This window comes from Puma concolor, chromosome E4 (genome assembly GCF_028749965.1).
Source record: "Puma concolor isolate L17-30 chromosome E4, mPumCon1.1.hap2, whole genome shotgun sequence".
NCBI lineage: Eukaryota > Metazoa > Chordata > Mammalia > Carnivora > Felidae > Puma > Puma concolor.
This window is the reverse complement of record NC_141683.1, coordinates 4737631-4765170: the sequence shown is the minus strand read 5'-3', so window position 1 is coordinate 4765170 and position 27540 is coordinate 4737631. Positions and strand designations below refer to the sequence as shown.

General features: G+C 59.4%; 1 protein-coding gene across 6 annotated transcripts; it reads left to right on the top strand.

The window, feature by feature from the left end:
* Nucleotides 1-24: 24 nt before the first annotated feature.
* Nucleotides 25-25863, top strand: KCNJ10 (potassium inwardly rectifying channel subfamily J member 10). Of its 6 annotated transcripts, none has more exons than XM_086693995.1 (3): nt 25-280; nt 24143-24332; nt 24445-25863. In XM_086693995.1, the coding sequence occupies exons 2-3, from the start codon at nt 24330-24332 to the stop codon at nt 25582-25584; spliced, it is 1143 nt and encodes a 380-aa protein (XP_086550121.1). In that variant the 5' UTR covers nt 25-280; nt 24143-24329; the 3' UTR covers nt 25585-25863. The 6 variants fall into 6 exon arrangements, with proteins under 6 accessions (XP_086550121.1, XP_086550119.1, XP_086550122.1 ...); XM_086693993.1 differs by lacking the exon at nt 24143-24332 and adding an exon at nt 9695-9892; XM_086693992.1 differs by lacking the exons at nt 25-280; nt 24143-24332 and adding exons at nt 8198-8427; nt 9695-9892.
* Nucleotides 25864-27540: the final 1677 nt, after the last annotated feature.

The following is a 27540-nucleotide window of genomic DNA, read 5'->3' as shown; positions in this document are numbered from 1 at the left end:
GGCCCCCTCCGGGCCCCTCCATTCACACAAAGTTTGGCTCCGGCGCTGCGGAGGGAGGGGGCGGCCCGGCCCGGCCCAGCTCTGCCCCCGGCCGGCCCGACCCCGGCCCCGGCCCCCGGACCAGCCCTTATCTGATCCCAGCTCCGGGTTTAAGAGTCCCGGCTCTGCCCGTCGCTCGGCTCGGTTCCTCATTCCTGCCCGCCCCGTCCGTCCGTCCGTCCGTCCGTCAGCCCGTCTGTCCCGCTGCCCATCCGAGGGGCCACTCCACCCCGGACCCAAGGTAAGACCCTGGCCCTGATGGAGCCCTGCCCACCTCGCTCCCCAAAGATAGGGGGAACCCCAGCCCTTCGGTCCCCACCCTGTCTGGTCTCAGCGGTACTGTCCTGTTCCCCAGCTTCCCACCTTGGGCGACCCCAAACAGACCCTCCTGGGAAGGGCTCCCCAAGAAAGAAACCTTACCCATGCTGGTCACCTCCAGCTCATTGGGCTAAAGAAGGGGCTTTCCCGATGCCCCTTCCCACCAGGCGGACCCGGCAGGGCATCACAGCCCTCTCAAGGGATACAGTGACCACCACATACAGGTAACCATGCATCGCCCACTCCGGCACTCCGGACAGCGCCCTCTCTTCCCAAGATGGTCAGGTTACCCCCACTCCCATGCCAGCCCCTTCCCCCTCCCCACACTGTGACACTCATGTAGTGACACCCATTGATCACGAGTCCACACATGGGAGCAGAGACACAAACTGCTGGGATTAGCGAGCCGCGGGAGCCTGGTGTGCCTGGGACCCCTGCCCACTTGGCCTCTTCCCTCCACTCCCACTTGCCCCGCATGTCAAGCCCCCCCTCCCCATCTCTTGCCCCCTTCCCCAGGTAGGTCACACTAGGGTCCCTGGGAAGCAAGCAGGGCCGCTCCTGCGGGAGGAAGAAGGGCAGGTTGGGTTCTGAGACATTCACGCTCCAGGCAGAGATGCCCCTTCCCCATCCCAGCCCTTGTCCCCACCAGGAAGTGACCAAGGGCAGCGGTGTGAGGAAAGAGATAAGGGTCAAAGCTTCCCGATTTGGGGGAGGAGAGCTGTGCCCCTGGGATGGGTAGAAGGACAGATCTGGGACAAAGTGGGAGGGGGGCCTCTGGTTACTTGAGATGTCACTCCTGCTAATGAAGCACCCAGAGTGAGGCGGGGGTGGAGGGCCCAAAGGAGGCCAGGGCTCAGGACGTGAATTTGTTGCTTATCAGCACAAATTCTGGCTAAAGGTTTGGGGCCCGTCTGCCTCGGCTGTGGTGTCTGATGTGTTCCCCCACCGGGACTGCTTTTGGGAGTTCCGTGGGGTGGGGGGGGAGGCGGGGAGAAGATGAGAGATTTGGGCCCCTGGCGTGAGGAGGGTCTCGGTGCAGGGGTGCTCGGCAGGGCCTGGAGGGCACCAAGCCATCGGCCTGAGGAGGGGCCAGCAGCCCCCTCTGCGTTCCATTTGGTTCCATCTCCGGACCCTCTCCCTAATCTCTGCGAGTTTCCGAACGTGTTCCTGGCGCAATGGTGGGCACCGTCCTGTGCTGAGGGTAGGGCCTGCGAATCCCTCAGGGTGTGGCCTGGTTGTGGGGGACCCAGTGTCGAAGGAGGCAGGTGTTCTGGCTTCTAGCTACTTCTTCAGGGAGCAGGAAATGAGGGAGGGGGAGGGACGGCGTCACGCCAGGGAGAGGGGCCAGGGCTGGTGTGCGGAGGCGATGGGCATGGCCCGGGCAGGGCCAACCCCCTTTCCCCGCCCCTCTGTCCTTTGGCGGTGGTGGCGAGGGAGGGAGAGAGGGGGTGTTGGGGGGCGATCTGGGCCAGTCCGGCCTCCCGGAGCCCTTGCCAGCCTGGGTCCTGAAAGGAGCTGCTGTTTTCTGAGCTGTCCCCCACCCCCCACCCCCCAGCCGGAGCCTGAGCAGCCAACTTGTCTCAGTCGGTATCATATGGCAATGACTCCACGGAATGGAGGGGTGGGGGGGGGGTTGGTGAGCAGGGTTATGGGTCCATTCCTTCTGTGGTTCCAATGCAGAATTCCACTGCAGCCCCCTACGCTGAGGGGGAAAAAAAATCTGTGTTCCCAACATCTGCCTCACATGCAGTCTAGGGACACTTGCGTTCGTATGGGAGGGTTAGCTGTCTGGCCACCGGCACCCCCCACCTCTTCCCGTGCCCCTACCTGCACCTCCATACATGAGCTCATTTGTAGCTCCAGGTCGTTTGGCTTGGAGGGGAGGGCCTGGCAGAAGACCCAGGGACCTCTCTTCCCTTGTCCTCCCTAAGGGACCAGAGAGGCTTGACATTTGGATCTGGGTGGGCTCAGAGCCCTCCGGATCATCCTGGGATCCACGGGATGAGAGGTTTAGGGTCCTGGGGGGCGGGTCATACCGAGAGACCCACTTCCTCCGAGGAGAAAAGGCCTGTTGGGCCTCCTGGCGAGATGCTCGGCCTCTGCATGCGAGACGGAAGACGGGCCGAGTCCCCTCGGCGTCGGTGGGGGAGAGAAAGAGACGTGGGGCCACGGAGCCCCCAACTTTCCTGCCAAGGGTTATGTAGGACGGAAGGAAAAAAAAAAAAAACCTTCCACTCCCCCTCCCCTTCCCGGCCTAGATTCTCCTCTTGCCTGACTGGTCAGTGCCACTGTCCAGGCTGAGGCCAAGCGGTCCAGGACAGTGGGGAGGCCCCGGAAGGGGCAGGGAGGCCGTTGGGATGGAACTATGGAAAGATAGAGGGCGGGCAGGTCTGGACCGCAAGGGTTTTAGCGCCCGGGGAAGGGTGGTTGGCAGGGCAGCTCCTGGAAACCGAGCTGCGGGAGTTTCCCCCGTCACCGCGGCTCCCCCACGGGCTGAGTTCAGCGCCTCTCTTCCCTCATTCCAGTTTCTCGTACATGATGCTGCCGTTCTGCATGGGCACGGTGCCTCTGGGTGGGGTGGGGGGGGGACCCTCTCCATCCCCTCCCCCGCCAGAACCTCGAAAGGGCAAAGAGAGGGGGATTGTGGGAAAACCTCTCCCGTGGGTGTCCGCCAGCCCCGCGCTGGATTTGAGGCGGCGGGGAGAAGGGAGGGGCTGGCTCTGGAATGTGGAGAGAAGTAGGAGCTGGCCCGAGTGGCCCCGGGGAAGCAGGGCTGAGAGGTGGGCCTGAGCGCTTCCTGCCTCTTAGGCCGTGACTTCCCAGTACACGGCCATGGCGTTCTTTTTCCCAGGGGGCAGAAGGCCCTGGAAAGGGTTGGGGCCGCGGCTGGAAGGACTTAGGTTCGACTTCAGGAAGCGCATCCCATGAAAAAGGAAAGAAATCTGAGATGGAGTTTGGGAAGGAACGGGAGACCACCTTCCGGAACAAAAAAACCCCACCCCTAAGCCCCCAGGCCCATCCTTAAGGCTTCTGAGGGGAGCTGGGAAGCACAGGAAGGACGCGGCAGCCGTCGGGAGGCCTCTCCGGGGTGGCCTGGCCACTCCGCCACGTGGTCCCAGGGCTTCTTCCCGCTCGGGCCCCACCTGGGAGGCCGTGGGTGGAGAGGCGAAGAGCCTGGCCTTGCAGTCAGACTCCCTGGGTTCAAATCCCGGTTCCGCCGCTCGGCAGCTACGACGTGCGTCCCCTCAGCCTTATGATGGCGCCAGTAACAGCTGGGGACTGAACGAGGCGCCGCTGGTAGAGGGCTGGCAGTGATGCTCAGCACCTAACACGTGTGTTTCCTGCGGTGGCGCTCGACCCTGCCTCTCCCGGCCCCCGGGGCCTTACCACAGCCCGTCCCTGGTACTCCCGAGGCCACGTCCGGGGCTCTGTCGCTCCACCCTTCCGGAGTTCGGGAAGGCAGAGAATCCTCACCTACAGATGCAGGCGGGACTCCCGTCTTCATTCCCGCAGGTGGCCCCACGTGGCCCCGTCTCCTCTCCCGTAGCTTCCTCCCCTGTTTCCAGGCAGGCGTCCCGTCTTCCACTGGGGTCCACGAAGTGTGAACTGAGACGTTGAGCTTTCCTGAAGCGGCCCGTTTGCCCATCCGGAGCAACTTCTCCCTCCCAGCCAGCGGCCCCCCACCTCAGCTGTCCCCCGCGAGCCTGCCTGTCCCTCTGCCGCCCGGTTTACACGCCCGCCCTTTCCTCTGTCCCCCAACCAGCCCGAGTGTCCGCAGCAGCCTCCCTAAAGGCCTCCCTGACTCCGGCCACCCTCTCTCCTCCGTTCCCTCCGTCTTCTTCACTGCCCAATTCCCCCTGGGACTGTCCCCACGAAGCACCTGTTTCGTCTTGTCCCTTTCCTACCCAGACATCCCTGTTGGTTTTCAGATGAAAACTCCCCATCACAGTCTTCAAGGTACTTTATGGAAGCTTTCCTCGCTCCCCTCCAGCACCCCATCTCTTGGGACTGCCCTCTTGAGAGGGGTGGGGGACGTGTCCGCCGGCCATCCCCGAACGCCTTCTCTTCTCTCCCTCTGGGCACTCGCGGGGCCATTCCCATTCCAAGGCTGATCCCTCTTGCCCAGCGCCACCCGCGTCTCCCCATGGGCTCTGCCGTCTTGTACCCCTTTCTCCTCAGCAGTCCCCTTGTCCTTTGTCCCTTGTGTCTGTGACTTTGCCCGGATGTCCAACGCTACCGAATGGTAGTGCTGGAGGGGACATCCTGTCTCCTTCCTTGCACCGGGGCTCCTCTGGGATGGGGCCATGACCCTGCAGGGTTTGGATCCCCCGAAGCAAAGGCCTCTCTTCCCTTCCGGGGACCCCCTCAGCTCCTAGGAACAGAGTGCCCTCTGACCAGCTTGACTCTAGGTAGGAAACCTTTCTGGTGGCTAATTCTGCGGGGGAGAATCCCGACTTTGGAGGCTTACGAACGTCTGGGAGTGGGGTGTGTATATGTTAGACCCTATGATTGAACTCCCTGGGGAACTTCAAGAGAAGCCCCTCTCCCCCCGACAGCCCCATCCTTGTGGAGATGGCATCACCCTAAGATTGCGAGCAGCAGACCCCAAGACCCCCAGTTTCCAGCTCTTTAAGCATGTTGGCCCCAACCCAAAAACTCCTGTAGGGATCCGCTGAGCCTTTCTCTCCTGGCCAGGGAGGTCCGCTCCCGCCTCACGCTGGGCTTGTGGCCAGGCGTCCGGGGCGGAAGAGGCAAAGGTCAGAGCCCAGTCTGGGGCATCCCAGTTGTTCTGAGCCTCCCCCTGGGCTCGAGAGCTGGGAGATCTGTAGGGACACCTCCCAGGTGGGGCACAGGCCTGACCACTTACCCTTACGTTCTCCCTGGGACTGTCCCCTGGCTGTTCCCTCGCCCCTAGTCCCAAACAGGAGACCTGGGCACAGGCCTTCTCCCCACGTCTAAACCTCCCCACCGGCCCTTCCGGGGACAAGACACGGGCAACTGGCTGGAGGAGAGAGCGAGTATGTCTGAGTCTAGGGCGGTGTTCGCAAGCCTTTTGATCTCAGGACTTTACACTCTTAAGCATGATTCAAGACTCCAAAGACCTTTTGTGTATGTGGGTTATGTTTATTGCTATGTCAGAAATGAAAACGGAGGAGACTTAAACTGTTTATTAATTCATTTAAAAACAACCACAAACCCATTGCATGTCAACGTGTATGATATCTTTTTAACGAAAAGTGGCTGTATTATATTTTATTTTTCTTATTATTTTTTGAAATGTATATTCATTTTTGAGAGAGAGAGAGAGAGGGAGAGAGAGAGTGTGTGAACGGGGGAAGGGCAGAGAGAGAGGGAGACACAGAATCTGAAACAGGCTCCAGGCTCTGAGCTGTCAGCACAGAGCCCGACATGGGGCTTGAACTCACGAACCGCGAGATCGTGACCTGAGCTGAAGTCGGATGCCCAACCGACTGAGCCACCAGGCACCCCCAATATCGCTATATTTTAAAAACAAAGCAACAAAATGTTTAGCAAGAAGAGTGGTGATGTCCCACACTTTCACGAGTCTTTGTAACGTGTGGCTTAACAGAAGACAGACAATTTCTCATATCTGCTTCTGCGTTCAATCTCTTGCCATATCATGTGTCACATAGCTTCTGGAAAACTCCACTGAACACTCATGAGAGAATGAAGGCGAAGAAAGCAAATAATATAGCAGCATTGTTGGGAAGACAGTTTTGACCTCACAGAGCCTCTGAAAGGGTGTCAGGAACCCCCAGGGTCCCTGGACCACACTTTGAGAATCACTAGTCCAGAGGACTCTCAGAAAACCGTTTCAATCCCCACGCCTCCTCCCCCGCCAAGCCGAGTATCCTGGCTGATCTCGGCTGCCCACACCCCTCTGAGTGTTCTCACTGGGCAGGCGGTCTGGGGGCCGTGGTTAAACAGGTGGGGCTCCGTTCTACCCCTCCCTAAGCTGTGTGACCTTGGGCAGATCATCAACATCTCTGTGCTTCAGTTTTCTCATCTGTAAAATGGGGCTTGAAGAAAGTGCCTATTTTTTCGAGTTGTTGAAAATTACATGACAGAATTCTAGAAGAGGGCTTAGCGCAGTGCTACGTAGTGTGAGTTCTTCCGACGACGTTCAGGAGCCTTGCCTCTGAAGAATTCCCAGGGCCCGGAAGGCAGGGAGGGAGGGGCACAGGTGATCCTTCCCCTGTGGCTGAGGGGGCTTCCCAGCCCAGGGACGGGGAGCGACTGGGAGGGTTCACAGGGTTGCTGGCCCTGAATCTAGGAGTTCTAACTCCCAGCCCTCCCCTCCTCCCCCGCTGGGGACCCTTTGGGGGCAGGGAGGGCTTGCAGCAGAACCGAAGTCCGGACTGGGAGGAAGGAGCAGGCCTTCCCTTTTCCCCCAGTAGCAGCAGGTGAGCCGTTCAGGGCCCAAGGCTGCGTAGCAGGAAGCCCCGAGGTCAGATAACAGGCAGGGCCTCCTGCCCTCAGCACAACTGAAAACAGAAGTGCCCAAGCCCAGAAGCTTTCTCTGTCTTGCCGGGGGGCAGTCCTCTAAAGTGACCTCAGCCCTCTCTCCTGGGGGTTTCTGGCCCAGGACAGAGGAAGTCTTGATTGGGCAAACATTGCTAGTCAAGTGGCACCCCTTCCCTGCTCGCTGCCCCCAGCCCCTTCCCTGCTCGCTGCCCCCTTCCCAGGTCTGGGCCTGCTCTCAGCCCCCGCACTGGCCGCTCCCTCCCAGGGCGGGGGTGGGGAGTGGGGCCGCAGCTGGCGCCCAGGCCGCGGAGGGTGCCCGTGGTGGGGGTGGGTGGAGGAGGGTGCGGGGCCCCCCTGGGCAGGAGGACCTCTTGCCCACAGCGTGCGTGGGGGAGGCCCGAGGCAGCCACACACACCCTGCAGCACCGCTGGTCCTGGCCCTCTGGCCCTTCGGCCACGCTCCCCGGAGCCGGAGCTGGGGCTGCAGGTGCCGCCTTCCTCAGAAGCCCAGACACCCCGGCTGCCTCACCCCCACCCCCCGCACACACCGATTTTGCATCCGGTGGCGGTCCCGATCCGACCCGCAGCCCCCCAGCCCGACAACTCCGGAGACCCTCAGGCTTAAGTTTGAGACCTTGCTCCGTGTCTCCTGCCCACACCACTCCCTGGAATAGAGGGCAAGAGATGGTAATAGATGGGGGAAACTGAGGCAAAAAGTGGGTGGGCTCAGACTGCCCACCTGCTTCTTTCCCGGCGGCCCGGCCTGGCCCCCAGAGTGCTCCCCTCCCCCATCGTGACCGGTCCCTTGGCTTTGTCCACTTGCAAAGGCCTTTGTGGCCAGTGGCTGGTTTGGGGGCCCTAGGCGAGGCTCCCTCTGTTGTCTCCCTAGGGGAGCCCCCAGGGACTAAGATCTCTCCAGTCTCGGCCCTGCCCCACCCCCTGCCTCCACAGGCAGGGCCAGCAGCCCCCCAGCTCCCTCCTCTGGGCTGTGGGACAGGGAGAGGGCCGAGGGGCTGGCCCTGCATACTAATGGCCTGCCCATTGTCAAAGCCCCTTTGTGCCAGAGAGCTCCATTGAGGCGGCTCCGGGGCGGGCACAATGGGGGCTCTGTCCCTGAGTTCCCCCAAACAGTCACCTGCTTTCAGAGCCTCCCCCCACCACCACCCCCACCCGCCCCAGTGTCCGGAGGGCCAAGAGAGCGCGGGGGGAGTGGGCCCAGGGCCAGGGGGGATGGGCAGGAGGCGACCCTCCCCCCCCACCCCCGGGGCAGGCTGGGGAGCTGGGCACTGGTGGGGAGAGGCCCCCAGCTCATGGGGAGGGGGTTGGGGGGGAAGGGTGCAGTCTGTGGATGGAGCTGGGTTGCAGGCTCTAGGAGGCCAACGAAGGGGAAGGGGTGTCCCCAGCGCCCACTCGTCGGTTCCAAATGCCCGGGCCGGGCCCGCGGCTGCCCGCCTCCGTTCCTCCTCCACTGGGCTCATATATGCAGAGACACACAGGCACGCACTCATCTATGCAGCCCCACACACGGATCCCACACGCACGCTGGAGCGGATGTGCCCAGACCTCGGTCCTCTCGCCACCCACGTGCCTATGCACCTGCACGGCCGCGCCCCACCCCTCCTCCCCTTTGCACCCCTCTGCCAGCCGCTGGCGGCTCAGCGCCACCCCCCCCCTTGCCCTCTCTGCCCCCTGCTGCTCCAACACAGGTTGTAACAAGTTTGCACTTGTTGTGACCTCAAGAATGTAGCCCTGGGGCGGGTAATGTCCCGCTGCCCCAGACCTGACCGCTTATACGTTAACCACGGACACGGCCTCCTCTGCTGAACTGAGTGTAGCTCCCACCTCGCCCCACCTCGGGGGTTTCGGGGGCCAGGAACCCCGCCCCACCGCCGAGCCGAGCACGCAGAGGGGAGCTGTGCGCCACGAGCAAACCCAGCCCGCCCGGCGCAGGTCCAGTGTGACTGTCCCTTGCTTTTGCCCAAGGCGCCCCGTGTCACAGCCCCTCGTGGCCCGAGAGGTCGACGGGGCAGTGCTCATTTCCCGTCTCCCACTAGGGCTCTGGGAAGTGACGCCACGTGTACAGGTGGCTAGGCTGGGACTGGTCACTGTCAGTCCCCACCTTCCCTGGGATGGGATTGGGGGAGTGCTCGGGGGGGGTGGGGCGGAGAACAGCAGATACAGGGACCTTAAAGAGGATTCTGGGTCTAGAAGGGACCTCAGAGAGTCACCTTGACCCTTCCACTGTCCCAGGGCAGGGTGGCCCTACCTCTGTTCATTTCCTGCCCTCACGTCGACCCCACTCCTGCCATTGATTCTGGATGGCTGGAGGGAGAAACCCCGCCGGTTCCTCAGCTAGGCTTTAGGGTTTGGGATCTGTGTTTAGAAGTCCTTCAGATGCCTGGCTCTGACCTTCCGTGCTAATACCCTCCGTTTGTTCAAGGATCCGTCCGGGATGTCTATGCCTCCCTCCCCTGCTATTCTGGTCTGGGGCATCCTTCGGAAGCCGGGAGCAAGCAGTCTAAAAAGGGAAGGGACAGAGGGCCCAGTAGGACCCCAAGACCTGGGGCGGCAGATGGGGTCACAGCACCTGCAGCAACTTCCTTAGATGGACGGCTCCAGATGTTGGGTCCCTCGCCTGCGAGGGTCGTTGGACGTTGATCTCCACGATGTTTCCCTTATGTCAGAATTGACAGGACCCTTTGGCTGTTTAACCCCCCCTCTCCCTCCAAAGCCCCCCCCCCCTCTGGCTGCCGGGTTCTGCTTAAGCTGCCTCATCCATCCGTCTTCTTGATGTAGGAGCACCACCCCCCCCCCCCGCCCTTACTCCCTGGTGTGGTTCTTCTGCCTCCAGATTTCCCTTCACGCGTCCCCTGGTGGAGAAGGAGGGTGCCATCGGCGCCCCGGCTGCACTCAGGCCGTCAGTCCCTGTGAGAGGGAGGATGGAGGGCAGCCACCTCTGAATCTAGTTCTAGACTCATCGAGAATCTACAAGTGTCTCGTTAGTGCCTTCATGCCGCTCCTGCCTCATTCTTGTCTTCGAGTGGGGAAGGTAGGTACAAAATAAGTAGAATGAAGGGGGGTGGGTAGACAGACTCCCTCTTGGGTGACGGCGGGGCCCCCTGAGGCCCCCTGTGTGAGGGTCAGGGGTGGCTCTGCACTTAGAACCAGGAGCCCCAGGGTCGAGAGGGAATGGACCCCTGGCTGGGAAGGTGGCTCAGTCCCTGAATATGCATCATAAGAACGGGGTGCCTCGGGTCCCCATCTCCACCAGGGGTGAAGGTAAGATTAAGTTGCTTCGGGGCGCCGGGCTGGCTCCGTCGGTTAAGCATCTGACTCTTGATTTCGGCTCAGGTCATGATCTCACGGTTTGAGTTCGAGCCCCGCGTCGGGCTTGGTGCTGATGGTGTGGAGCCTGCTGGGGATTCTTTCTCCGTTTCTCTCTGTCCCTCCCCCACTCGCGCTCTCTCTCAAAATAAATAAATAAAACTTTTAAAAAAAATTGTTTAGATAGCAGTCAGTGCATCTAGACGGAGAACAGGAGGCATTTCCCGGGTACAAGGTATTATGAGGCAAAGGGGATGGGCGGAAAGAAGTGGTCAGCTCACTGTCCCCGATGACAGAGGGGACCACCTTTGGTCTCCATTGGACAGAGGCTGGTTGGCCTGGGAGGTAGTTCCCATGACACGCAGGGCCCCGGTGCACTGTGGGATTCCCAGGTCTCTCAAAGAAGTCCCTTGACCATTTCTTAGCCCCCAGCAGAGAGCACCCCTGAATCCGTCCCCTCCCTGCAGGCCCGCATTTTCGCTGTTCCTTTTAGCTCTCTCCTTGTTGGCCTAGATGTGGGCTGGCGGCCGCAAGGCCGAGGGGATTCTGGAGGCCTGAGGATGGGAGGGGGGTGCGCCCTGGGCCGTGGCTGTGGGTGGACAGGGGACGAGCTCAGTGGGTCATGTTCCCAGGTTGGCATCTGGCCCTTTGAGACCCCAGGTCAGTGAAGAGTCTCATGGGAAGAGAGGTTGGGACGAGGAAGAAGTCAGCGGTTCTTGCTCTGATTCTGACCAGAAATCACGTGCGCCGCTGGCCAGCTATGAGGTCGTAGGGAAGTCGCTTGTTGTTCCTAGGCCTTGCTTCCTCTTCAGGAAACCCGGGGAATCCGCCTGGATGGCCCGGGGGCCTCCCAGCATGCGCATTCCGTGACCCTAAGGTGGCAAGGTGGGAAGCGTGGACTCGGCTGCAAACACACTTTGGCCTGTGGTCGCCTGGGCCAATCGGTAACCTCGTGGGTCTGGTTTGCACACCACTGACAGGCAGGCAGTGACATTCCCGGCAACCCACGCGGGGGCCGTGGGCGTCTGCAGAGGCTTCCCGGAGACCGTGGCCTCTCAGCTGAGGCCTGGGAGGAGGGTAGGGATTGACCAGGCCCAGCGGGAGGGGGCAGAGGGTTTCCCAGACGAGGCCCCAGTGTTTGCCGAGAGCTGTTGGTAAGAGGAAGCCATGGCCTGTCCAAGGCCTGGGAGAGGCTTGGCGTGACTGCACAGGGGACACTGCGAGGGCAGAGAGAAGACAGAGGACGCTGATGCTGGGGAGGCCGGCAGAGACCGGTTATCCCCGACTCCGTCCCAACTGTAATTCTGGGGCTTTCGAGGTGGGTCGTCTGCTCCCTCTCCCCCTCCTCACCATCCTCTTTCTCGGGCTTCTCCTCCCATTCTTCCAACGCTGAGCCCTCTGGCACTCGGTACTCGGGCACGGGCGGCACTGGGCTCACCAGGAGCACGTGGTCGGTCCAGGGAGAAGCTCAAGTCCAGAGTGGTCCGACCCTAGACCGTGCAGAGGGTCTACCTCCCACAGGAGACTCTGGACATCTGGCGTGGAAGCTGTCCTGCCGAGCACTGTGCACCTGCTGTTGGCCTCAGTTTCCCCATCTGGACCCCCACTAGAGAGAGTCCGGAGGGTGTGACGGAGGTGGGCTGAGGGAAGCTATGGAAAACCCAGCTCTTCACCCCGAATAAAGGCTTAGAGGCTGATGGGGAGACCGGGTCAGTGTCCCCCACCTGTTCCTAAGGGAAGTTGGGAGGCGGGACCTCCCGGGGCTGAAGGATGTCACACACGGGAAAGGGGCCGGAGGGAAGAAAGAGTCACGTGGAGGCGCAATCCGATGGGCTCTTGTAAGAAATAGCCCAGCTCCATTCTGGGCACTGCAGAGCACACAAAGATGAGCAAAATACAGTTCAGGAATCAGTTCAGAAAACAGTCCCCTGTTGGGGAAGATGGGCTGCTTCCTTCCTGGAAGGAGGGGGGGCAGGTACAATGACCCCATAGGAGCTGCTTCTGATGTACTTCCACACCGGGGAGCATCTCTTCTGGCTCCCCGTCCCCTACGCTCTCGGACCTTCTAGCACCCTGGGCCCAGCAACTTCTAAGGCCACAGACAAGAAAGTGTGTGGATGCTTTCAGGCCCCCGTCCTAACTCAGGCAGGGAGCCCCACTGGTCCCTAAGGGACCCCTAAGGGAGCCCCTAAGGTCCCATCAGCTTGGCTCCTGTCTAGTTTCTCAGACCCTGCTGGAGGATCTGGTGACAGCTCTTGGTGGCTCGCCGGCCTTCCCACCAAAGCCCTTATCTCCTGGGGCCTGGCCATCCCGGGCTTTGAGAAGCTTGCCAGCTGCCTGGAGCCACCGAGGCGGGGACCAAGCAGGAGGGCACAGGGTCGAAGGGAGTCACTGAGGAATGTGGCCCTTCTGCATCCCTCACGTTCCCTACCTCTTGGCGCGTTGAAAGGGTTTTGCCGGGAGCCTCATCTTGGGAATGATCAGGAGGTGGGACGGAGAATAGCGCATTGGAAGCCTCTTCCGATTCTGGGGCCACAGTCAATCCTACCCCACGAGTCACTATTCCCCTGAAAAAGGAGCATCATCAAACCCCCGGGCATACGGAGAGGCGGGGCGGGTGAAGGGCCACGGGGCTCGGAGACAGACGTTCGGGCTGAGCCATTGAACAAATGTCAGCGAGACACTTTGTCTCTCTGAGCCCTGCTTCCTCGAATTCTGTAGACACTTTCCTTCATCTGCAAAGTAGGATAATAATAATAATATCTTCATATTTGCATAAGGGCCTTACAGATTTCACGTACTTCATCTCATGTGATCCTGACTATACAATGGAAGGTTTTATTGCCTCCTTAGGTGAGGAAACTGAGCCCCGCAGAGATTAAGAGATTGACTGGAGTTCCCATAGCTAGAAAAGGACCCAGACCAGGATGGCAAATAGTGGGAAAGAATAGGTAAGGACTTTGGCTGTGACCCAGACAGGCCAGTAAAACTAATAGGCTTTGCTTGCGAGGCTAACTCCGCTTGACTGAAATGGTTCTCTGGGCCACCATGTTGAGGAAGATTCCGAGGCTCAGCGAGCAAAGGTCTGAACGGGTGATATCTGCTAGGGGTGGGGGGGGTGGGGTGTGCGATGGCCCCCAGGCTGTGTGGTTGACATCCCCTTCCCCCCCGGGGTCAGACTGGGGGTTTGAAGTCTAAGTCCTTCCTCTATGTTAAACAATTGGGTTAAACGCAGAGACGGGCAGCTTATGAGATAACTGCGGCTGGTCGCCACCTTCCGGGGGCTGGCGGTCTCTGGAGAAGGAGCCGGACGTGCTACACGGAAGATGTGGCAGGGAGACAGCGGGCGTCTGCCGAGGGTTCCGAGGCTGGGGAAGCGCAGGAGCCCCTCGCGGGCACAAGCAGGCCGACTGAAGGCCATGGTCAAGAGTGAACGGTCGCTCTACGGCCGGAAGAGGGGGTGCTTAGGGACAAGTGCTGGAAGAAGAGGCTGTGGCCATCAGAGTAGAATGGGATGGGGGGTGGGGAGGGTATGTCAGGAAGCTGCCAAAGCCGTGGAGCCCATCAGATTTCAGGCAGAACGATGGGATGGGAGGCATCCGTGTTGTTGAAGGGCCTGGGGCAGCTGAGGGGAGCAGGGGAGGAAGGTGAGGCCGGAGGCAGGGAGGCCAGATCACTGCAGCGCCTGGCGGAGGTGAGGGAGAATCCAAGGCTGAACTAAGGCCGCCTCAGGGGAGACGGAGAGACGCCCACCCGGATGTGGGGCTGGAGGGGAGCCCAGGGTGACTCTAAGGTTCTGAATGGATGGCAGTTCTGTGAAGAGGGGACAGCCCGAGGGGACTCTCTCCACCCCTCCACAGGCGTCGAGCACGCTGACGCTGGAATGCTCCAGATAGAGGGCAGAGGTGAGGAGGGGTGAGGAGGGAGGGCTGGGCAGCTGAGGAAGGGCCACAGAGTGGCGGCGGGAGATGAACACCAAGGGTGGGGCCCACAGTCAGGGGCAGAGGAGAGGCCACGGCAAAAGGGCTGGGTGCAGAGGCAACAGCCAGGCACGGGTGGCAGAGAGCCTGGGGGACAGGCAGGGAGGGAGAGAGGGCTCCGCGACCTGGGGACCCTGCACTGAGCGCTCCTGGAAGCCCCCACCTCCACGGGCAGGCCCTGCGCCAGCCTCCGTGCAGGTGAAGGGAAGGGAAACGCAGAGACTTTAACCCATTTGCCCCAAATCTCGAAGCCTGGAAGGAGCAGGGCCATTTAAGAGGGGACCGACGTCCCCCAAACCAGGGGGCGGGGGCAGGGAGTCCCCACCACATCGCAAGAAGGGCCAGAGGACAGAGTGCCAAGAAGGGACCACCGGCCCCGGGGCCAGGTGCTGCAGACTGCTGGCGTCAAGGCCCCGGAAACGCCCTTGGCTGTGGCGATGGGAAGGTCAGCTGTGACCTTGGAGAGAGCTCCAGAGCACTAACCACCGCCAGCTTGCGACCGAGGGCACTTGCCTCTAACGTGCTCTGTGGTGGCGGATGCTTTTACCTTTGCTGCTATTAAGTATTAACAGATCGAACCATTTGATATTGCTGACACGGGACCTGGTTTTTTGTTTTGATTGGCAATTTCTTATGGTTCAACCTAACGGTGAAAGGAGAGAGCCGGGGAGGGGGCCGGAGAGGTTGGATGGGGTGGGAGTGGGGGGGGGGGGAGCAGGCAGAGAGCACGCAGAGCGGTGGAGCCCTGCCCCCTGGTGGCGGGGAGGTAATGTCCCGCGCGGGGCTGAGGGACACGTCTGGTGACAGCCTGGTCTCCTCCACTCCCCCGCACCTGTCTGCGCTCTGGACGGCCCCTCGGCGCAGCTGGGGGCGAACTCTCCCACTCATAACCAACCTCTCCGCGAGGATGATGCCCTCAGCCAGCATCTTGGGGCGTCAGCTGGGTATAGATTCCCCCGTGGAGACTCTCAGGAGCCCCGCAGACCTCTCTCCTCGCCCTGCTTCTACCCAACCCGCCCAGACCCTCCGAGGTCTCCCCCGTCGAGGTGAGGAGGGGTGGGTTGACATCTAGGGGCAGTTGTTGCTCTGAGGTGAGGACCCAAGCGGGGCCAGGCCGGGAGGCTCTTGGGATTGCCGGGGCTGGGACTGAGGGGGCAGTGGCACACCCTTCGTCCTCAGCTGAACCCTGCCCGGAGCCAAGTTCCCCGCACAGGACCGGGATGTGCGGCCTCGCTGCCCCAGACGCTGGGTAGGAGCGGGCACTGGCCCGCGTGATGAGTCTGGGAGGGAGGTGTGCTCGGGGTAGGGGTGAAGGGTGGGGAGGCAGGGGCGTCAAGGAGGCGGTGCCCATTTGCCGCACGTGACCGGAAGTCATCCTCCATCTAGCTGGGGAAAGAGGGGGTCCCCGAGATGCCACCCTCTGGGCAGTTCTCTGCAGAAACATGGTTCCCTGCTTGCAGGGGGCAAGAGACACCGCCGGGGGGGGGGGGGGATGGGGGCAGAGGAAGGGGCAGTGCTCCCCGATCAGCCCACGCTGACAGGCAGGGGTGGTGCCTGGACGGAGGAGAACATCTGACATGGCCCCATCTGTGTCCCTCCCTCTCTTGACTGGAAAACACACAGAGGGGTCAGCAGGGCCAGACAGGGGTCACAGCCTCCCAGGAAATGCTTTGACGGCTTTTATCCTCTCTTTTGATCAGACTAGGAGAACTTTCCAAACGTTGACACAAGGGAAGAAAAGCCTATTCTTCCCTGGGCCAGGGCCTTGGTGTCAGGCCGAGGCCAGAGGATGGGAGGGAAGGGGATGGAGGCCGAGGGTGGCGGGCAGAGGGAATAGTGACTCAGCTGGAAAGGCAGGCCCCCCGGACACGCTCGCTGTCCTCCTGTCCCCACCTCCACCTCCAGGGAGCATCTGGCTTCCTTTCTATTTGTTGATTTTCTTTGGGGCAGGACAGGAGGGAGATTAATGAATAAAGCCATCCCGTCTGAAAAGAACCCCAAACCAACTCCATTTTTCTTGCAGCCTCGAGGGCTTATGTAACCCGGCGCTTTTCTTACTGGCCTCTTATACCCGTCCTCTCCCCCTCTCCCCCTCTCTGCGTTAAGAGCACTCGGAAGCCCAGAACTGCTTCTTTTCAGGCCCCAAAGCTGCCCAGCCACCTCCTTGGAAGCCTCCAGGGTCGCTGTTCAACTTGGAGTCAGTGGCCAAAGAAGAGATAATATATTTGGGGACAGGAGGCTGAGTGGCTGTTTCCTCTCTCTGTCTCCCAACGTGGGGGGAGGGCTCGGGCTGGACGCGGGGTCTTAAAGCCAGGAGGGACCTTGATAATCCTCAGACACAGCGCCCCGGAGACGGACCCACCGACTGGTCCTGAAAGGCAGAAGGGAGGGAATGTTCCCTGAGAAGATACAGACATGAGCCCTCACCTGTCACACGTCGGATGTCCTTGAAATCTGTTTTGTCTTTTAAATTAGGTAAAATTTTCATTCCACTCTCTGTCTGTTGTTGGTTTAGGATGAAAATAAGATTTCCCCTCAAAGTCTTTGAGCAAAATTGAAACCACAGGAAAGATGCATTGAAGCCTGTGGCCTCGAGGACCTCCTGGCCCGCTAGTCTGAGAAGTGGGGGGCCAATGCCACAAACGCCCTTAATCCCCGATTAAGGAAACGATGGTTTGATGGGCTCGGACACTGCCCAAGGTCACCGCTGTCAGTGGCAGAGATGAGGCTGGCCCCTAAGTTTCTTGCTTCCCCGTCCAGCCCACTCTGCACGCGGCAACATTGCCTCTTAGCTCCTGGCGGGGTCTTAAAACACCCTTGTTTTTTGCCTCCTTCCACCTCCAGGATGTTGTGCTCAGACACACACCTCGCTCGCTGTCCCGGGTGAGCCTGGCCTCGGGTTCTGAGGCCGATGGTGCCCCATACCCCTCAGTTTGTGTACAGGGCTTGCCCAACACACAGCACTTGAGCGAGGTGGGCAGGTGCCGGCACGGATCCCGCGGGTACCCCAAAGGCGGTTTCCAGCCACCCGCTCGTGATGCCCACGCCCCCTAGTGGTGGCTTCAGGGACACCTTTGAGCCTAAAGCGACTGGACTGAGTCACAGCAAGAGCGGGTCCCTGAGGAAACTGCCCCCCTTTCTGATCCCATTTCCAGCCCCTAGATCAAGAGGCTCTTTCCTGGAGGGAGGAAGCGGGGAGAACAGGAGGGTAGGGGGCTTACACTGCCTCTCCTGACCCCTGGGCCTCAGGATGTAGACGGAGGGCAGAGTGTGATGGGGAATTCACAGGTCTGAGCTCTGCCTGCACCTCGCCACCTTCACAAAGCACATCTCCAGGGTGAGACACGGGAGGCTGAGGGACGATCCAGACAGATGTGCGCGGGGGGAGCAGACCGACAGGAAGGTGACAAGGACGGAAGGGGAAACGCACGTTAGTATCAGCCGGCACGACGTACCAGGGGCCGCGTGGGCAGCAAGGAAGGCGGAAGAGGTGGCAAGGCAATTGGGAGCAGGGTCCGAGGAGGAAATGGGGACAGTAGGGACCTGCCACGCCAGCCTAAGGGAACAGATCATGGGACGCAGAGATCACAATAAAAGAGCATCGCCGCCAATCATGAGATGCACTCTGGGTGTCACTGCTGGGGACACTGCTGTCCTGCTAACCTGTCAGCAGGTCGAAGCGTCACCTCCTCTGGTGGCTGCGTGTGGAACTTGCCCAGTGGAGGCAAATTCACTAGTATTAGCCTGAAGCTATAGGAGGAAGGACTTTGGAATCCAGCCAAAAGCTTGGCTCTGTTGCTTGTAAGTTATGTCTCCTGGCCTCCCCGAATGTCAGCTTCGTCTCCTCCCCTCCCCTTCCTTGCCCTCCCCTTTCCTTCCCCTCTCTCTCCTCCCCTTCCCTGGAAGCACCTTCTCTCTGACCCCCTAGCCCCCAGCCTCCAAGTGTCTAAATCCTGGCTAACCTTCAGACCCGCCGGTCCCAATGCCACCTTTCTCTGTAAAAGCCTTTCTTGAGTGAGACAGCCAGGTGTGGAGGGAAAACCCAACTCCTGGCTGGTAGTCACTGAGTTGGTTTCCTGGCCTAAAAGGGGATACTAACATTCTTATGGAGTGCTCCCTTGAGCCAAGTGTCGCCTTTCCCTTTGCACATCCCCCCAGTGCCTCACGGATACTGTGGCCCTTACCACCTCCTGCCTGCTTTATGGCTGCCTCCCTTTGGGCTTGGCAGGTCCTCAAGGCCAGAACCTACGTCGAATTCATCTCTGTGACTCCGGGGTCTGTCGTCCTTAGAATCTGGCACGCAGGAGACGCTGAAGAAAGCGTCTGTCGTGTAAATGTGTGGAACTGCCGGGTTCTTCCCGCGGCGGCCGCGTCATTACACACGAGGACATCTTTTCCTTGCTTGCACATCTGTTAGTGTTGGCGACCAGTTATTGGGGTTTCCGTGTGTTCAGGAGAAAGAGAAAACATATGAAAAGTCAAGAGCAGACAAAGAGGGAGGGAGGATGGAGAGCCTCGGAGGAGAGGCTCTGGGCCCGAGCGAAGTTCTGTCCGTCCGTGCGGGACGAGAGCTCCCACCGTGCGGGAAGGGGTGGTCCGTTCTCTCCCTTCTGCTCATTCGCTCACTCCAGAAATACTCCTGGAGCACCTACTATGTGTCCTAATCGTACGTCAGGGTAGTGAAAACGTAGTATGCCTGGATCCTTACTTCAGTAAGCTTATTTGTAGCAGAAGATGGGCGCTATGCCAGATCGATGTCTCATAAAACGTACAGACGGTGATATATATGCGCGTGTATATGGAGGGTCAGAGGAGGGAGGTATTAGGTGAAGCCGTGGGGATCAGGGGCTTCATTTATCCTGGGCTCTGAAGGATATTTCGGTACGTAGGGACAAGGACAGAGGGGAGGCGAGGGAGGGAGAAGAGCACGAACGCATGGGTGCGTAGGGCAGGGACCAGCTGGTTTGCCCAAAGCCGTAGGAGAAAAGAGGTGGGAGGTGAGGCTGGAAAGGAGGTTTGCAAACAGATCAGGGAAGGCCACCTATGCCCGGCTGAGTCTGGTCTCCCCTAGATCGATAACGCAGAGACACGGACATTTCCTGAGCTGGGGACGGCACTGAGACGGTGACACTATAATGAAAAGCCGGTGGGCTCGTGAGACAGGGGACCCGAGCCTGAGACCAGCCGCACACTCCAAGTCAGTCACCTCCCCCAGCCTCAGGTTCCTCCGCCACGAGACAAGGAGTCTGATCTTAATCCCCCGTAGGTACTGAACCTGGGTAAATGCTCTCGGGTTCGTGATCGGAGGTGTGCTTCGGGGAGAGAGAGCGGGCGTCGCAGTGCGGGAAGGACTCGGGGAGAGAAGGAGCGGACAGGTGAGTGGGAGGCCGAAAGGCAGAGAGGACCCGACGTCAGGCCGGGAGATGAGAGGAAGGGGCACGAGTGGAAATTGGCAGTTGTGTGACGCATGTTGGCGTGGCGAGAGTCTGAGTGTGGTAACTCGGGATGATGGCGTCCTCAGCTGTTCGGGAACCCAGGATTCGTTCACATCGGGGAATGAACACAGGTGGTGTTAGGGCCCAAAGCTCCTTTCAGGCAAGTCGTCACAGGAAACAGATGGAGCCTTTGCCCAGGGTCCCTTCCCTGCCTCTCCAACCTGACCGGTTTTAGGAGGTGCACGGCTCTCCCCTGTGCCTTCTGCCACGGCCCCGGGTGGGGGTTGACGCATCTTTTCCAGGCACGTAACTTGGCGTAGCTCACTCCTGTGTCCACGGCCACGGCCACGCTCAGGCTCTCTCTGCATCTGGCGTGGCCCGCTCCCGTGTCCACGGCCACGGCCAAGCTGTCTCTCTCTCCATCCTCCCGCTGACCCAGAGGAGAGATGGACGGGTGCCTTGGGACTTGCTTTCTCTTGCCTCTGAAGCTCGTATCTGTAACCCCCTGCAGCATTAGTGGAGGCAGGGTAAGCCTGGGTCCCTCCCCCTGTGTCGCGGCTCCACCTCGAGGTCTCCGGAGGCTCGGCGGCCAGTCTCCCGGGAGCTAAACCAAGGCTGCAGCCCTCACTCGGGCCTCTCTGGGTCCGGATCAGCTTTCATCCCCTTCCTCAGTCTTTGGTAATAAACTGTACCCGGTGCTGGGGAAACAGGCGAGAGTCACGGTCCACGGCCTTAAATGAAGACCTCACAGCTGACAAACAACGGCAGAGCGCTCAGATGGTCTAACGTAGGAACGTGTATAAGGCCCAGGCTTCACGGACCCACGCTGGGGTGAGGCCTGGGGGATGGGGAGCACCGATTATTTCTTGGATGGTCAGGGAAGGCTTCAAAAAGGGGGCAAGTCACCCTCGAGTCGAGTTTTGAGAGATCGGCAGGAGGTCCTCAGGCAGGCACGGAGCCAGCGATGCCACGGCAGGTCCAAAGGCAGAAAGGGTGAAGCGGTGAGGCCCTCCGCGCTCCGCGGAGCTGGAGCCCGGGGTGCGGGTGGACAAGCGGCAGGAATCATGCCGCCAAGTAGGCAGAGACTAAACCATGCAGGGCCTTGAATGCTAGGCTCAGAGGTTGCATTTGATCCCCAAAGCAGTAGGATTGATTTAATCACGACGGTCACGACAGCTGGGTGTCCTTGCTCCAGAGCAGAGCTGTGCTCCAGAGGGGCTCTGACAAACCCACCCATTCTGGAGAATAACTGACTCCCAAGCTCGCAGGCGAATCCGGGTTACCTGCAGCGTGAGAGTCTGGAGCTGGGGGGAAGCGGGCCGGACACCCCCGTGGGTCTGATGGCCCTGGTCTTAGAGAAAGAATCATTAGTACATTCCTTAGAGACGGGAGAAGTTGATGGTGTCCCCTTCCGTCTGTTCACCACTTGGGGGCTGGTTTCACCGTCAGACTGTGTCCCTGGGATCTGGCTGGGACCGGGTTGGGGACACAGCACCCCCTGGAGGCAGGACTGTGTGTGTGCCCGGCAGGGCTGGGGCTGCTCCCTTCCCAGGAGCCCGGCCAGCTTGGGGGTGGGGGCGTGGCGGATTGTTTGTCCGCTTCTGCCTCTCGCCCCCTCGGAGAACAAAGCTGCCTGGCCGTGGGAGGTGGCGTGGCAGCTGGGGGACAGCCGGACGAGGCAGAGAGAAAGGCTGGCACCGCAGGCACGCAGCTGGAGGCGGCTGTCACAACAGAGTTCCAGCCAGTGGCCAAAATCTCCGTCCGGTGCCGTGAACGCCCAGCCCCGACGCCGGGCTCCGTGTTCCCTGCACAGGGCCCCGCAGAGGCGCTTTCCCCAGACCGCGGCACCCGTGAGAATGGACCCGGGTACACGAAGCAGTTGTTGCAAAAGTCCTGGGGGTGCCTGGCTGGCTCGGTCGGTGGGGCGCGTGACTCTTGATCTCGGGGTTGGGAGTTCGAGCCCCGCGTTGGGTGTGGAATCTACTTAAAAACAACAACAACAAATAAATAAATAAATAAATAAATAAATAAATAGAAAAAAAAAAGCGTTCTGGACCGGATCCCAAAGCCCTGGGTTCTGGTTCCAACTCTACCATTAATCTGTACTTACTTCATAGTGTGACGGCCAAATTCCATATTTTACGGACTGCGATGGGATAACATCATCACAGGCTACTGTTTGGGGAGGATAAGCGAGGCTTCCCTTGGGCCCCAAGAGCTTCCGTTCCTGAAGTCAGGCGGAATCTTTCCTCAGCACAAAGCTAGGACTTTGAGGATGGGTCCCCGAATGTCGCCCTAGGACGTCCGGGGTAGAGATGGCGCGGAAGGGGCAGGCATCCTGTCCCCCGTGAGGGTAGTTGAGAGGCTGCACCTCCTCTGTGGACTCTCTGCGAAGTGCCAGTCCATCCTGCCCTTGGACACCCCCAGGCACGGAGCGCTGTCTGCCTCCCGAGAAGCTCTTTCACGTTTGGTTGTCCTGATTGTTACATTGTGCCTTGTCATCTGGATCTGGAATCTTTTCCTCTGTGGTGTGGATTCATCGGTGCTGGCGGTTCCTCTTGGAGCTCCAAGAGCAGGTCCAAACCCCTGTTCGTGTGATCGCCCTTCAAACCAAGTATTTGTGATCCGGAATTGCTCAGATAATTTTGGGGCCCAAATATGCAACCCAACATTTATCCTTTTTGTTAGACTTAGCCCATTCCTCTGGCTCCTTTTGGGTCCTAATTCTGCCCCATACCTTGTATTTGCGATCTGTTCCAGCTTTGTGTCACCCTCGTAACTGGTGGCCGCGTGTTCTATAGTTCTGAATAAAATTAATGTTGCAAACAGGGGCGCCTGGGTGGCTCAGTCGGCTAAGCGTCTGACTCTTGGTTTCGGCTCAGGTCACGAACTCGCGGTTTGTGAGTTCGAGCCCCGCATCAGGCTCTCTGCTGACGGTGAGGAGCCTGCTTGGGATTCTCTCTCCCTCTCTGTGCCGCCCTAAGGGCACCTGGGTGGCTCAGTCGGTTAAGCGTCCGACTTGGGCTCAGGTCATGATCTCACGGTTCAAGAGTTCAAGTCCCGCATCAGCGGACAGCCCAGAGCCTGGAGCCTGCTTCCGATTCTGTGTCTCCCTCCCTCTCTCTCTCTGCCCCTCCCTCACTCGTGCTCTGTCTCTCTCTCTCAAAAATAAATAAAAACATTTAAAAAATAAAAAAAAAGAAACTAAAATAAAAAAATTATGTTCAGTCATCCACAGCTTTCCAGGGCTCCCTCCATCCGCTAATAGTTCCTCAGAGTCTCTCAGGAAGGTTCCACATCTTTTCCAGTTTGAGGATCAAATGAGAAGGCACACTAATGGGCGAGCTTTAAAATGGTAGAGATGCGGGGGCTGTGCTTTGTCTTTACTGCTGCTATTGAGTGCTGAAGGGGGCTATACCTGGGCTTGAAATCGTAATTCTCCAAACCTCAGAATTATAAAGCTTCCCTTTTGCTCCAAAGTAGATAAGGGTATTGGGAAGTGGACAAAGGTCCCAAGTGGTCGAGCGCTGGTAAGCAGGCTCCTGGCTGCCTCTGAACATTCTGGGATTCTCATCCATTGGTGACCGCCAATTCAGGGTCTATTTGGGTGGGGGGTTTAAACGGGCCCAAATAATTTAGTTTTCCAGATGTCGGGCCGTGGGGAAGATGGGGTAAGGGAGCAACGTGAAGAATGATGATGCGACGGCCCAGATTTTTTGGAATGGAGAAGGAGATGAGCTTCTCTGTTCTCCAAGTAGGACCCAAATCCCCGGAGATCACCCTCCTCCTTCCCAGAAGGTCTGGTCATCAGATCCAGAGTCCAAGGGTTCAGTGATTGAAATCCTATCTCTGCTGGAAAAGTACAAGCTACTCCTTGGGCAGAGCTACCGGCACCTTGCGTGAAGCGAGATGTCTCCTATTTCGGAGCCTTGTCCCACTTTCTTCCATCAGGACAAACAGCGATCCTGAATTTGAGCTTGTGCGGACGTGACCGCTAATCCACACCAACTCTCCTACCTCACCCGGTCAAGGCCACTTTGCCGCCCCTGACCTGGCATTTCCCTCTGCACCGCCAGGAGGCCTCGGCGTGGTGGTTCCCTCCTCCTTTCCCATCGCTCAGCTCTTTCTGCTCAGGTCCTGCCCGTGCTATTCCCACCGCCACCTGACCCAGACCGAATCCCCCCGGATGATGCAAATAGATGATGGTGATGGCGATGATAAAGTAGTAATAATAATATGCAGTGAAATGGTCCAGGTCCTTAGAAAACATCTCAGAGGGTAGCAGGTTGGGCAGTTTCCGCTGTTTTCTGAGCCAGATGAGTCCCCTGGTTGTCACCAGTGAGTACTGCCCTGGGGCTAGGGGAAAGGCAGGGAAATGAAGGGTTTGTGTGTTTTCAGGGGCGGGGGGTGGCCTGGAAGGATTTCAACAGGATAGGCTTTCTTGCCCTGCCATTCATGAGGGTGGGGAGGGATCCTATTTCAGAATTAGAGATCTTGACGGAACTGGTTTTGCGGGGAAGAGAGACCAGGAGAACGCTTTCCTCTGGCCCCACCTTCCAGGACCTGTGCTTGTCACAGAGAATCACAAAGATCAGACTTCCCTGCGATTATCTGCTCCCTGAATGTGTGTCTGGCTCACCAGGCTGGGAGTTCTTGGAGAGCAAGGGTGAGGTCATTTGCATTGTTGGCTTACCAGCGTCCTGCACAGCGCCCGGCGAATAGCGAGTGCTCAGTAAATATGCGCTAAATGGTAAGATCGGTGACCCCGAAACGCACGTCACTTCTTCCTTCGCCGTGGGCGGTGGCCAGCAGTTGGCTGGCTTCCTGCAATAACCCCCGTTATGCCGTCTCGCTCCCTCCAGATGACGTCGGTGGCCAAGGTGTACTACAGTCAGACCACTCAGACGGAGAGCCGGCCCCTCGTGGGCCCAGGGGTCCGACGGCGGAGGGTCCTGACGAAAGACGGCCGCAGCAACGTCAGAATGGAGCACATCGCCGACAAGCGCTTCCTGTACCTCAAGGACCTGTGGACGACCTTCATCGACATGCAGTGGCGCTACAAGCTTCTGCTCTTCTCCGCGACCTTCGCGGGCACCTGGTTCCTCTTCGGGGTGGTGTGGTACCTGGTGGCTGTGGCCCACGGAGACCTGCTGGAGCTGGGCCCCCCGGCCAACCACACCCCCTGCGTGGTGCAGGTGCACACGCTCACGGGGGCCTTCCTCTTCTCCCTCGAGTCCCAGACCACCATCGGCTACGGCTTCCGCTACATCAGCGAGGAGTGCCCGCTGGCCATCGTGCTGCTGATCGCCCAGCTGGTGCTCACCACCATCCTGGAAATCTTCATCACGGGCACCTTCCTGGCGAAGATCGCGCGGCCCAAGAAGCGGGCCGAGACCATCCGTTTCAGCCAGCACGCGGTCGTGGCCGCCCACGACGGGAAGCCCTGCCTCATGATCCGCGTTGCCAACATGCGGAAGAGCCTCCTCATCGGCTGCCAGGTGACGGGCAAACTGCTCCAGACCCACCAGACCAAAGAGGGCGAGAACATCCGGCTCAACCAGGTCAACGTGACTTTCCAAGTGGACACGGCCTCGGACAGCCCCTTCCTCATTCTGCCCCTCACGTTCTACCACGTGGTGGATGAGACCAGTCCCTTGAAAGACCTCCCCCTTCGCAGCGGCGAGGGGGACTTCGAGCTGGTGCTGATCCTAAGTGGGACGGTGGAATCCACCAGCGCCACCTGCCAGGTGCGCACCTCCTACCTGCCGGAGGAGATCCTCTGGGGCTACGAGTTCACGCCCGCCATCTCGCTGTCAGCCAGCGGCAAATACATAGCGGACTTCAGCCTTTTTGACCAGGTTGTGAAGGTGGCCCCTCCCAGCGGCCTCCGCGACAGCGCGGTGCGCTACGGAGACCCGGAGAAGCTCAAGTTGGAGGAGTCCTTAAGGGAGCAAGCGGAGAAGGAGGGTAGTGCCCTAAGTGTGCGTATCAGCAACGTCTGATGGCCCGCGGCCCCACCCGCCCCCGTCTCTCTGGTCTTTCCTCTTTCGGCAGCCCGGGTGAGGGCTGTTGATACCCAGGTTAGCTGGAGAGCCCCCGGAAGCACCCATTCTCCACTCCCTCCGCTTTAACCTGGCGGCCTGTGGGTAGGCGAGGCCAACTGGAGTCCGAGCTTTCCTTCCATCGTCCCCTTCAGCCCACCCCACCCGTCCCCAAGACACGCAACTCCCCGACACCAGGATGGGGGAAGGAGAGGGAAGATTAAGGCTGAAGTGGCTCAGGACGCATCAGCCATGCTTGGAGACCCACATCAGGAGGACCACGCAGTTGGATGGACAGACTCCCCCCCCCCCCCCCCACCGCCACCACCACCACCGTGAAATTTGGTGACCTGGGGCCGGAGCCCCCACCCGCCTCTAATTTCCCACCCAGCTAGTTCCCTAAGGCAAGACTCTGATGGTTGTTTTGGAGTCCGCGCCCTCAGAAATACGGGAATCCGGAATTAATTGATCCTGGGTTCTCTACCAACCCCTGTTGAAAGGAGTCAGGGTTTCTCATAGTGTAATTTCTGCTGGCACATTCTGACTAGAACCTTGGTCACCCCCGTTTTCCTCTTTCTATCTTCTCCAGTGGACCCTGTCTTAGGATACCCAGTTTTCTCACAAAGCCGCCTCTTCTCTCAGAGAATAGAGGTTGACGGGCGCCCATCCCGGAATCTGAACCCTTCGGTGTGGAGTGACGAATGCAGAGCCCTAGTCCAAAGCCCTGACCCTATCCTCCAGACAGCCCTGGGGGGGATCTGTCTCCTGTGACCCGTGGATGGGATGGCCCTTGCCGGTATGTTCCCAACCCCCACGGAAAGGTCTGGAAATGGTGTTCCAGGTACTTACAGGGCACAGATTCCCAAGGAAAGCGACATTAACCCTACCATGCAGGATGAGTACATTCTCAGACCTCCAGACTGCTGTGTGGAGCCTCTGGGAATTGGGGGCGCTTTATTAGGGTTTGGGCTGGGGCAGAACTCTGGCTGGTGGACACCATTCTCCCTGTCACCCTTCTGAAGTCTCAGCTGTTTCACTAGGCAGTGCTGGGAGGGAGGGAGACTATATTTCCTGACCCAACCACCGGGGTCTCCCTGAGCCATTCCCGAGACTTGGGCAAAGTGGGCACCGGTCCCATCTCCACTCCCCTCTGCCGTGAAGAGGAAGAAGTTAAAGGGTACGCTTTAGATCAACCTCAGGCCAGTCCTTGTTCCCTGGTGGGGACTGTGGGAGGGGCCAAGAAGGGCGTTTGGGCACCAGAACGTTCTCTAAAGCCCCAAACCCCAAGAGTGCCTCCTGGTCTCATTTAGGTGCCAAGGAACTGCCCCCGTGCCCCCACGGTGGCTTGGCATAGAGTCCTTGTGCGAATGCAGTGGCAGTTTAAGGTGGACTCAGCCAACCGTTACGAGCTCCAACACTCGCACAGGCCGTGGACACGCGTTTGCGTGCCGAGCTTCGGAAGAAACGCACGGTTCTGAGGCTGGACCTGTGGTCACGGCTCACGCGACTGCACGAGACCCTCTTCTACGCAGCTCTCCTTGAACTCAACTCCGTTTTGAAACTGAAGACCCTTCGTTCTTCCCTGACCGTAAACCCCACCAACGCCCCCTAGCTCTCAAGAAAACGAGAACCAGAAAAACTTGAAAATCTGATACAGAGAACAGAAGGCAAAGAGCCAGTTTCTGGGCTCTCGACTTTATTCAACGTTAGACTTACCTGATTTCTTTCTGTGTGTAAGGGCCCAAAATACTGGACAGTGTGTGCGTGCGTGCGTGTGTGCGTGTGCGCGTGCGTGTACCTTCTCCATCAGCAAGCCATCCTGTGCTAGTTTCTTCTGTGCACGGCTGTGTCCCTCCTGAGGGAAATCCTCTCTCCCGAGTGCCCCGCTGTCTATTCTAGGCCCCCGGACTCAGATTC

Bases quoted from the DNA above. Each gene is read 5' to 3' on its own strand.
- KCNJ10 (XM_086693992.1), top strand. From the start codon at position 8,395: ATGTGCCCAGACCTCGGTCCTCTCGCCACCCAC. The intron at 8,428-9,694 runs GTGCCTATGCAC...TTCTGCCTCCAG, and splicing joins TCGGTCCTCTCGCCACCCAC to ATTTCCCTTCACGCGTCCCC. The intron at 9,893-24,444 runs GTAGGTACAAAA...CGCTCCCTCCAG, and splicing joins CTTGTCTTCGAGTGGGGAAG to ATGACGTCGGTGGCCAAGGT.